Source organism: Indicator indicator, chromosome 28, assembly GCF_027791375.1.
Source record: "Indicator indicator isolate 239-I01 chromosome 28, UM_Iind_1.1, whole genome shotgun sequence".
Lineage (NCBI taxonomy): Eukaryota > Metazoa > Chordata > Aves > Piciformes > Indicatoridae > Indicator > Indicator indicator.
The window spans coordinates 7,484,608-7,496,006 of NC_072037.1; the positions used below are offsets into that span (position 1 = coordinate 7,484,608).

General features: G+C 41.6%; 1 protein-coding gene across 5 annotated transcripts in view; it reads right to left on the reverse strand.

Annotated features, from left to right (window-relative positions):
• The window catches only part of PBX3 (PBX homeobox 3), a 111,972-nt gene extending 100,832 nt beyond the window's left edge, over positions 1-11,140 (reverse strand). For all 5 annotated transcript variants that reach the window (XM_054393337.1, XM_054393339.1, XM_054393338.1 and 2 more), the window contains exons 1-2: positions 10,944-11,140; positions 9,906-9,979 (exon numbers count right to left, since the gene is read on the reverse strand). In XM_054393337.1, the coding sequence (XP_054249312.1) occupies positions 9,906-9,979; positions 10,944-11,140 (271 nt within the window). The remainder of the gene's footprint in view (positions 1-9,905; positions 9,980-10,943) is intronic.
• Positions 11,141-11,399: the final 259 nt, after the last annotated feature.

Here is an 11,399-nt window from a genome sequence, read left to right on the forward strand (position 1 = left end):
CCACTCCATTTGAATAACAAGTGAAATCCTAAAAATACCTCCACTGGATGTTATTACCAACTGTATCACTGGGTTTTATAGTGACAGGGCTATGCTATAATTTCTGAGAAAACCTCAGCATAAAGCTCCATAAACCCAACCACTCCTGTAATGTATCACCTTATCTAGTGCACAATCATTTCCACAACTTTTCATGTTAGTATAATTTGTTCAAAAATGGTAATAAATACATCCTTGAAGTCAAATAAGAATCATTGCACAATCTACTGTAACTTGTTCTTACTAGTGACAGTTAATCATGCAACCAGGATCTTGCATGAAAGAAAATAAGCAAACATTTGGGTGTTCTGTAATTACAAACCTCACTAAAAGCACACTTCCTTGTTTAATCAACAAATCTATGAAAGCAGGCTTTAAATACCCTTTCAAGTGCACTATCCTGCCTGTGAACAGCTATCACTACAGAAAAGCAGGCATCCCAGCTACGTGAGCAAACGGTCACCCTTCTGCACTAAGCAAGCTAACCACCAAGTCAGAAGAGCTTTTGCTAGAGGTCTAACCATGAATTAAAGAACCAAACATTCCTAATTAACACCAAGAAAAGCATAAGTCTAAGGAAAGCCTAATCTCTTCATCTTCAGGAGGTAAGACTCCACTTAGGCTGGCTGTGATTGGAACAGAGTGGGTACTGTAAATCGTGCTAATAGATTACTTCTTATGCAACAATTTTAATTATTCCCAAATCTTGATAAACTTCTTCAACACGTGGCACCAATTCAACACAACCTTCACAAAAAATCCCTCATAGACAGTATTTCCATTTTAAAGGTAGGAAAAGTGAGCTCTTGCATTTCCTACAGGAAGGCATCAGCCAAGGTCCAGGTTTGCTCCTGCCAAGGTCACCACATTCTCTCCTCACTTGAGTGGGAGGAAGGTTTCTCAAGTCAACAGTACCAGCAGGGTTCAAACCTAGAAAGGCCAGGCTTTCATCTCCAGTACCCTCTCTTCCCAAAACAATGCCATCAGGGGTCTACTGGTACAGAGAAAGTTAAGACTGTCCACAGAACATTTTCATTATTGAATCCTTTTGTTCAAGAATGTGAAACACAAAATCAGCAGCTGGAGACCAGTGATGTTTCCTTTTCCTTTTTGTGAGAAGAACTGATTTTGCAGTGTCAGGTGCTGTTTTGTCCTTCCCCGTAATCAAAATGGTTAACTATGACAACTGAAGTTTTTGTGTTCTAAATTCCTGATCAGATTCTCTGGGTCACCCAGTTCAGGAGCTCTTGAGAACTCAGGACAATCAGGTAAATCACATTTTAAATGAAAACCACACCACAGAACTCTTTGTTGAGGAAGAGCAGCGAGGGTGGATGGAGAGGGCTCACAGCTCCCCTGGGTGCCAAGGGCAAGGGACAGTGGGCAGGGACCCGCAGCACACGTGCCAGTTGTCCTGCACTGACGTGAAAACCCCTGTGGCTTCAGGGAAACCACAGTGGTTTGTGTCTTATGTGGTTCATATTAAAAATTTCCCAACAGTGATAGACTTCAGCTGCCAGGATCAGGGAGAGCATGTGCATATAGCATGAACAGCACACAGAGCTCTGGGGCATTTTTTCATCCTTTTTCCTTTCTTTTAAATAACTATTGGGGCTCATAACAAGCACTGTCACTCCAGCACTACTCCCCTGATTGACTTTGCGACAGCGATCTGCGGAGGAGATGGGCACACAAACAGCAAACATTCTGCAAGCACTCAGGCAAAGAGGACTAGAGAGGCTTGGGTCAGTTTTGGTTTGGTTTTATTCATTGACAAATTTTTTCTCAATATCCAGAATTACTTCTCTGATATTTTTTTAAATGGTATTATAAAGGAATACTAACCACAAAACCGTAATAAAGCAACTTCTGAGGCTGAATAAAAACCATGCACACTAAAAAAAAAACCAAAACAGGAAAATCTGAACTAAATCAGAAACTCCCATCTTTGAGTCATCTTGGAGAGTCCTAATACTGCAGCAGGTCTCAGCACAGTGATCTTACGTATCATATATGCTCTAATAAATAGGTTCAATGAGTTGAGTTAAGGGCAGAGTTTAACTATTAGCTCCAAATTTCCTCGCTCTTATGGCTGTAAGTCAATCCCTTAATGTTACTTTAACACAATTTCTGGCAGTTAAGTAAAATCTATGGTCAATATTACAACCCTTTCCTTCCTAAATGAAGGAAAATATATGTGTGATTTACATAAGAAATGATGGGAAATGCTGTGACTGACTGGGGGTGATAAATGTCCAAGGCCCCATCAGCCAGGAATCCAAGCCCACCATTTAACTTCAGCTGGCCAGGCCCTCATGATCCCAAACCCAAAACCGGCAGAACTGGCAAAAATGCCTCCACACAGATATAGTTCTCAGCACAGAAGCAGTTAGCAGTCAGAGAGGTTAATAATACAAAGCTGTAAGATATAGCTAAAATAATACCACAAAAATCAGATGACACAAAGAATTCTAATACTTTCCTTTTGTTAAGATACAGTAACTGAGAATACAATGAAATTCTTCATGTTCAGTATCTCCCATTAGATCAATTAATATTCAGAGAAAGGCTTTAACATGAAGTTTAAATAATCATAGAAGGAGAAAAAGAACCACCAATGTTCTAGAAGCTTCTCTAGACCTTTCAATCAATTTTATTTATATGCAAAACCAAGAGAAACTCAGAAAAAACAAAGCTCCTCCTGATGCTAAAGCTCTCAATTTACTGACAGGCAAATGGCTTCATGCTGCCACTTAATCTCATTTCTTGCATAATGCCCTCTAATTAGCATATCAAAGTGAATTAATACTTCTAGGGCATTAGCAATGGGAAAATCTGCTCCAGGCTTCACAATAGCAGTTAAGCAAGAGCCAAGAAATCCTCAAAAACACCACAAACCACTTTGCATTGCAAAACTGTTCAATTTATTTATCCTCTCTCTCTAAACACTTTTACCGCACACTGTTTTACTACTGTTCACCAAACAAAATGATAATTGCCAAAGTTACCAGCATCTGTAATGCCTGTTTAGAATCTTAATTTAGATTGTATACTTGAAGATCTCTAGATGCTTTCATTGACCCCACCAGATACAACACGATATATGGGGAAACTCTTGCTCTTTTAAAAAATGCTATCCAGACAATCTTATTAAATTCCATTCTCCGCTTACAATAAATAATTAAAAATTAAATAATATCTGAAAAAGTCACCTGCTGGACAATAAGGAGAGATTGGCTTTAAATGTTGATGCATGGCTTAAGCATAGGGAAAGGTTTTGACCTGTAAACACATGATACAAACCCACCCCCCTTTTCAAGTGATTGATTTGTAGGACTCACGATACCCAGTGATTCATACATTGTTACGAGTTCCTATGACTGTGCAACGTGCATGGAACTGATCGCTAACAAAAGATTTTAAGTACAAGACCTAAAATAGTCAAAAACTGAAGTACATAATGATTTTTAGTCTATGCTTTTATGCAAATCGTACTATTTATATCCAATTCCTGAAGCAATAAACACAGAGCTGTTACAATCAGACATCAGACCATCTCATCTTCAAAAAATGGTTTCAGAATCTACTTTCAATCACAGGTCACTTTGCAAAAATATAAACTAGAATTTATAAGAAGGTCTAAAAACCCCTGAAACTTCATCATCTTTGTGCTCCCCATCAATCTTTAAGAAGAGAAAAAGACCATTAAGTAAAAAAAAAAAAACAAACCACACAACAAACAAGCCCCCACCCTAATACATCCACTTTAAACCCATGAAGGAGGCAGGAGCACCTAGGGAAAGCTAATAACAAAGAATAGAAGAAAATGCCAGGGTCAGTGGGGTTTGCTACATTTCTGGTAGCAACATGAGAGGTAAAAAAAAAAAAAATATGGGAATAACAAAATAAATTATGATGGATATTTATCTAGTACTTTGAGCCTTCCTAAAGAATAGCATTCAAGTAGCAGGCTTCATTTCCTTTCATATTTAATTCCCTGTTTACTTCCACCGTAAAGATAGCATTATGGAGGAGCTCTAATGTCCAGCTGAGAAGCACAATTCATCTGTTTGGCTGATGAACTACTCCAACTTTATAAAAGCATGAACTATAAGAGCTGACAGAAACTTTAATAATTTATATTAAATATTGATGTGAATTATTTACTCCATTCATACTTAAAGACATGAATTGCCTACCAGAGAAAAGCAAATGTGACAAAAGGTCAACACGCTGGTGAAAAAAGGCAGGCTGTGTCAGGCATGTGTTATCTGAACCATGCTGATCACCTTGATAAGCGAATAGCATTAAACATGACTGCTGAGAAAACAAACAAAGCATTCTTCTCAGGGTGTCAATTCAGGGAATACAAACAGCTACATCTAATTCTACCAATGATACCAGGATGGGAAAACTCCACTCAGGGCTCCGCTGATTTGGACTCGCTAGTGCACAGATTCAGTATTCAGCCCTGCTATTCATAAAAATATTCATCAAAGCGTCATGTGCCTGATGTGCAAGGAATTGAAAAACAGTCTGAAAACTGAGGACAGATAGAAACCGGACGTTCCCGTGCACCACTACATAATCATTAATCCAGTCTTCACATGTGTGTAAATATTGTGTTACATTTGTAACAATTTAGTATGTCTAATTCTGCTTATGTTTCATCTACGGTAGGCTGCAAATATCATTATATTAATGTTTCACACAAGTCAATATTTAAATTGAAAAAAAGACAGCATAATCTCCATACCACACAACTTTTTCATTGAAAGCTGCAGGAATAGAGCTTGATAAATGCGTTAAATTCTGTTTAAAAAAAAATAAATATTATTTTTGTATTCACTATGTGCTAGTACAATAATTTATCTCTGAATGCAAAAATTCCTGAACTTACAACCAACATCCTAAAATACACCATACAGTAACTCACAGAATTTAGTATTTTCAAATAGCAAGCAAACATGTCAAACTCAAAGATAAAATGAAGGGCATGAAAAATAGCTATAAAATGAAATAAATCCCTGCTCCTACTTAAATTAGTATTGACAAGTAGATTCAAATTTATTATCTATGGAAGGAAAAAAAAAAAGATCTGGAAACAACTGATCCTGGTAATCAGTGTAGAGATAGTTATTTAAATATAGCAAGAAGCACTAACAAGGGTAAGGTCTAAAGGTATGGTGTAGTTACAGGTTCTGTAAGATAAAGTATCATGAATTTCTCTAATGGAAATAACTACCAAAGCCGCCTCTTTTCTTAAGGAGAGATGCACCTTGTGAGAAATCCACCAAAGAAAGAGAATTTTGATAATGATTCTGTTAGAAACAGATGATCAAATGACAATCAAGATACTTTGTTCAATTTATTTTCTCCTAGTAGGGTATTTATGAAGAAAAGCAATGTCACTGCCATGAGGCCAGTGCAAATGACCTAACATCCTACTGCACCGTCATCATTTGCAATACACTTGCTGACAATTAGTAAAAAAAATACCATTCAAAAGTATAACCAGTGGTTCAGTGAAAAATCTGGGATACTGAGGCTTGAGAAAGGAAAAAAAAGCTAAACAATTTAAACAGAAGAAAAGATGCAGGCACATAAATACACAATGCTTACTTCCTTATGTAGTCGGAGGGAATCAAAAGTATGAATTTAAGCAGGTTGAAAAAAACCACCAGGACTGCACATAAATATTTTAAATAGCTAAACTGAATAAACAACAACATCCCTGCTGATATTTAGAAAATAGCTAACACACAGGTGCATACATACATGTATGTATGTATGCTATCAGTGCCATTTCATTGTTCCATTTGAATCCTGCAATGCTCAGAAAGGGTTGCTACGATCGAGCATTATTATCCATTACTGCAAGTTCTTGGCACTGAGTCATAGTTTACAAACACTGAAAAGTTGCAAATTTTGTAATTCAAAGGAAAGAAGAGTCCTGTGGTTTGGTTTTAAAATAATCACAGTGAAGAAAAGGGGTTAACAGTTCCAGATTCTGCTGGCAGCAGACAAGGCAAAAAGCAACTCGTTCCCAAACGAGTTACCTAACGGGAGGTTTACAGATTTTGCAGCATATTGACAAGGGGTGTTCCTGAAAGAGTTGGGCCGTTTTCATCAATAAGGAGCTTGGCAGCAAGTAAGGGTACCATACAGCCCTTTAATCATCAGAATGGCGTGGCATGGCTATTTGCAGTTGTAGCAACAAAAATAAAGGTTTTAGCTTACATGGGGAACAGCAAGAAATTAACCCCATGCTTAACATCACCACTGGACTGGTTTTCAGCTCTTTTTTGTTTTTCATTCTCTAAAGCAAAATTCTGCACAAGGGGAGGATGTTCCTAATGAACATTTTCCTCCTCTCTCTTTAGACATAAAAAATAGTTCAACCAGCCCAACCAGCCAAGCAGGCCTTTCTCTTCCCCTGCGGACACCTCCTGCAGTCGAGAAGTTCATTAAGTTTTATGATCTTCCCAAGTCAGTCCTGCTTATAAGCCTCACAAAGGCCACAAATCTGGCAAACCATCATGTATGCCATTAGGCTTTACTAGTAAATGAATGCTGTTTAGGGTTTGTGGTGACAGTAAATTAGGGTTTGGTTGGCAGCTATCATTGTTTCTGTTGGGTTTATAGAAATAAATAAATAAATAAATAAAATAGGTGTAGGCACACATGCATTTGGACATTTTATAAACATCTGTTCCTATCGACTCAGATTTTTTTTTAAAAACACAAAAACCAAATTGTCTATCAACACAATCCAGGACCTAATAATATCTCATTCCATTGGGAAATAATTGCAATTCCCTAACCATTTTAAGACTGTAAGAATTAATATCTTTTCATTGCTATCTCCATGAGAATAACCAGTACCTCAGGTAGAGCGACATCCTAATGGAGGCTTAATCAAATTACAAATCTGAAGGATTTTTAGTCAGTAAAACAAAGCTATTTAACAAAACAAAGGTGCAAATCAGGTTTTAATTCCTACTGGTAGGAGCGCAAGGAGACAGACTGTTACACAGATATGCAACAGATGTGAGCACGCATGAAGCATGCAACTTCAACACTGCCAGGTGACACCTCAGAGAATGGGTAAAATACAACAAAATAGAGTCAACAGGCTCTCACTTGCTTCTCTTCCTATTTTGTCAGTGAGGCTTTGGTAGAACTTTGGGTATCATTTATTGTTTGAACTAATTAAAGAAATAAGTGGCAGTTTCTTTATGAAAACCATGCTACCTTGTGGTTGCCTCTAAGAATGCACGTAACTATTAATATCTGTAAAGCTCTTAAATGTATTATGCAGCACTTTTAAAAATGTTGAAATGTCAAAGAAGAAATGTCAGGCTAAATTCAGTAAGCTCAGTGATTTGCTTTATACATGGTAAATACCTCACAGCAAAAAAAAAAAAAAAAAATCTTCAGCTCCTAAACCTAAGTGAGACAGAGAGAGAGAGGCTTTTAAAAATGTGATGCATTCATTAACCCTTGCAGGGAAATGATAGAATTGCTCTACCTAACTGAGGACTCCTCTACGTATTCTTTCATGAGCAGTCTCACAAAGTCTTCACTGACTGTACTGAAAACTACTGAAATACAAAAAATACATAATTCAATATAAAAATCACTTAAATATTACATCACTTGTTTCAGAAGAGACACAACTGTGATTACACTTTACGTATAGGCTACACTCTCCCTCTTCACCTCTCGTTCTTCTCACAGAAGAAGGTAGCAATAAAGCCATCACAGCAATTCCCACTGCCAGCACCAAGGGAAACTTTGGTTCCGATTAGGAAAAATTAAATACCGTCGCATGACCCAGTTGCGGGTGGATTTAAAGCACTCTGACCACAAGACAATGCAGAGTACCAGGGGAAGAGGAGGGGGCTCTGCTTTAATTGCATCTCACAGCGCTCACCCTTCCAATTCAGAAATGTTTGAGCTGTTTCCCACAAAAACAGCTTACACAAAATACGTTTGAATTTATTGTCACGTTTTCTTTGCTTTAACACACTAACTAAAGCCTACACCGACATTTCACCTCAACTGGGGGACCCTGAGTGAAGGTTCCCCTCCGGGAACAGTTTTTTTTTGGTGGGGGTGTGGATTCACCTCCATCAATCACTCTGTGCATTAATCCTGTTCCTTCTGCGTCGCCAGGGCTGGCAGGATCTTGCCTTCGGGCAGGCGGACGCCTTCACTCTTTGTTGGTTCTCAGCGATTTCACAAAAGAGAGAACTTGCAAACTTGGCTCAACTACTCGCAGCACAAAGGCAGGGTCCTAACTTCCAAGTTATCACTGAAGCACCCCAAAACATTTCAGACCACTAAGTCTCCTGTCAGGTTCTCTCTTGCCTCCAAGACGGCAGTGGCCTCACCAAACACTCTCTTGCCAGTAATCCTCGCTGCTGAAAGAACTGGGGCTTTTCTTCGCAGCTCACCTCTGACATGTGCCTGGCTATACTTTCCTTTCAAAACAGCGAGGCTAAGCCCTCTGCAAATAAAAGTGATCGCAGGACCTACGCCTGCCTCCTTAATTGAAATCTGCCTGCTGCAAAATGTCTGAACACCGAGGGCAGGTTGTGGGGCTGGCTCCGGAGCAGGGCAAGCAAAAAGTTTAGGGAAAGGCAGAAAATAAACACAAGCCAAAGAAGGATGGAAAAAGGGGCTTACAAGCTGATAGAGGCAAACCATAGGTAGGTGGGGAGGGAGAGCAGGAGGGGGATCATTCCCCTTATCCTGGGTAATATAATGCAATATAAAGCAGAATCAATCTTAATATTCACAACACAGTCAATACCCTAGTGCTTAGCTGTCAGCAGAAACTGAAGTGGATCCCCGGTAGCAAAGAAACGCTTGGACATAAAGCACCATAATTTACTGAGGACTGTGCACTTTTAGGCTTCTCAGCTGCGATTTGCAATGATTTCATGTTTGTTGTTTTCCTCTATGGTCTTTATTTTTTTCAATATGAAATTAAGGGGAATGTGACTGAATATCAAATATACCTAGTCAATGCATATATTTTTTAAGTCAGATCAAAATAAATGTTCTTATTCTCACAATACAAAAAAGAGTATTTTGCATGTTTTCTTCTTACCAAAAAAAAGATAAATTGTCTCTAAATTCAGTGATGTAAAAAATTTGCAAAAAATGCCTCTAAAAAGCCACAGTTTGTATTAGTGTTGCATTAATGTAGGAGGAAAAAATATTTTTTTTAGTTTTCTGATTAAAATTTTTGGCACTTAAAATGTCACTGCCCGTGCGCCACTCAAGCCTCGCTGAACTCTGCACGGATCTAGGGTCAAAGCATCCATCACTTGGCATCCCTCAGTGAAGTCTCCGTTCCCTGCCCTGCTGAGAGGGGGTGCAGCTTGACTCTCCCCAAACGTGGCCAGTGCACACCCTCACAAAGTTTACGGTCCCCGCTGTGTGCTACGCATCCCAGGAAAAAACAAAACAAAACAAAACCAAAAAAAACAACCACAGCCCACACACACCATTGTCAGGTAACACCGCTCTGACAAGTATTTTGCCAAGTATCCTGACGGTAAAAAAGGCAGCAGGACACCCCTGGGAGCTGTGAGGAGAGCGGCAGGGGATTCTGCCCCGCGCCATTTCACAGCGAAGCAGCCTCACCGGGCTGGCGGGCCCCGCATCTCGGCGGGCCAGGCCCTCAGCGAGGCTGCAGCGAGGCCGGCGGCACACACCACCCCAGCGAGGCGGCGTCAGGGGCGGCAGAGGGAGCCGGCACCGTTCCCGCCGGCGGGCAGCGGCGGGTGGAACGAAGGAGGGATCAAGATGGCTGCGGCGGCGGCGGAGGTGGCGGAGGCGCGGGCGGCCCTTACCTGTTTTCTCCTTGATCTCGCAGAGGACACTGAACAAGGCGGGTTTCATCCTGTGGCAGTTCAGTGCGTGTTTCCTGAAAGAGAGCAGAGGAACAAGCGGTTAAAGCGGCAGTTCAGCAACATGGCGCCTTTCACGAGAAGCATCCCCGTGTTGTTCAACGGCCCTCTGCCCGCCAGCCCCGCGGCCCGGCACCGGTGTGGCCCGGTGCCGGGCCGCGGGGCTGGCGAGCGAAGTGTACGGGGGGTGTTGGCTGCCGGGTCTCTCCCTCATCCCCTCTTGACTTTTATACCGAATTATCTTTGTGCAAATGCCGCCCGATCGAGGGGCATAAATCAACCCTCCCCCTTGTCCCCGGTACGATCCGTTCTGCGATATTATAACTGATTTATTAAGGAGATTTGAGAGGGGGGGTGAGGCATGTAGAGTTCACATTGTTTTTGTATTTATTGTGGATTAAAACAGCCATGGTGGTGGTGGTGTTTTGGTAGGGGTTTTATACCACCACCACCACCACCCCCCCCACCCCGGCAGCAATATCTTGTCAGGTTTGTAATTTATCTGCCGCCACTTCGGGGGCAGGGAGACAAGAAGAGAAAAGAAACGAAACGGGAGGGGGGGGGGGGGGGCGAAAAGTTGCACTGCTAGGGAGAGCGCAGAGCTGCCCGACAGACGGACAGATGGCCAGCCAGCGGTTCTGAGGCCGGTGTCCACTGGACAGTGTCCAGCGGTGACGGGCAGGGATCAGCCACAACCTCCCGCACACTGGGACAACCATTACATACTTATAGATTTATTACATATCTATTAGGGAAAAAAAAATAAAATAATTAAATGGCAACTTTGGCTCTGCCTCGGCTGCTTGAAATTTGTCCTACGGCACCAAGAAGTTGCTCTAATTGTGAGACTCCGGGTCTCCGCAGAGGAGCAGGCAGGAGAGAAACAAAAACCACACACACACACACACACACCAAAAAAAAAAAAAAAAAGGAAAAAAAAAAAGAAAAAAAAAAGACAAGGTTTAATTAGACGAAACCAACTTTGCTTGTGCCTCATCCAGGCTTTGGTCAGTGATGGTCATGATCTGATGAAGGATGTCGCCGATGTCCTGCTTCCTGCCGTCGCCGTCTGCCCCTTCGTGTCCATGGGGAGGAGGCAGGGCCATGCCCCCCTGCACCGAGTGCCCGGCCAGGTTCACACCGGCCAGCGTCTGCAGCATCCGGGACTGATCGTCCATGGCTCCGCCGCGGCCCGGGCCGGCTGCGGGCGGAGGAGCGCCGGGCTGCGGGGGGAGCGGGAGCGCCGGCCGACAGACCGACGGAGCAACCGAACGCCCGCCGGTGCCGGAGTCAGCCCCAACGCCGGGCTCCTGACTTCGCTCTTGCACACACACACCAAAAAGAAAAAAGAAAAAAAGGAAAAAAATCCAAACAAAACAACAACAGAAAAAAAATCAGTATTTGTGTTTTGACCGGATCTCAGCTGTTTATTCCACT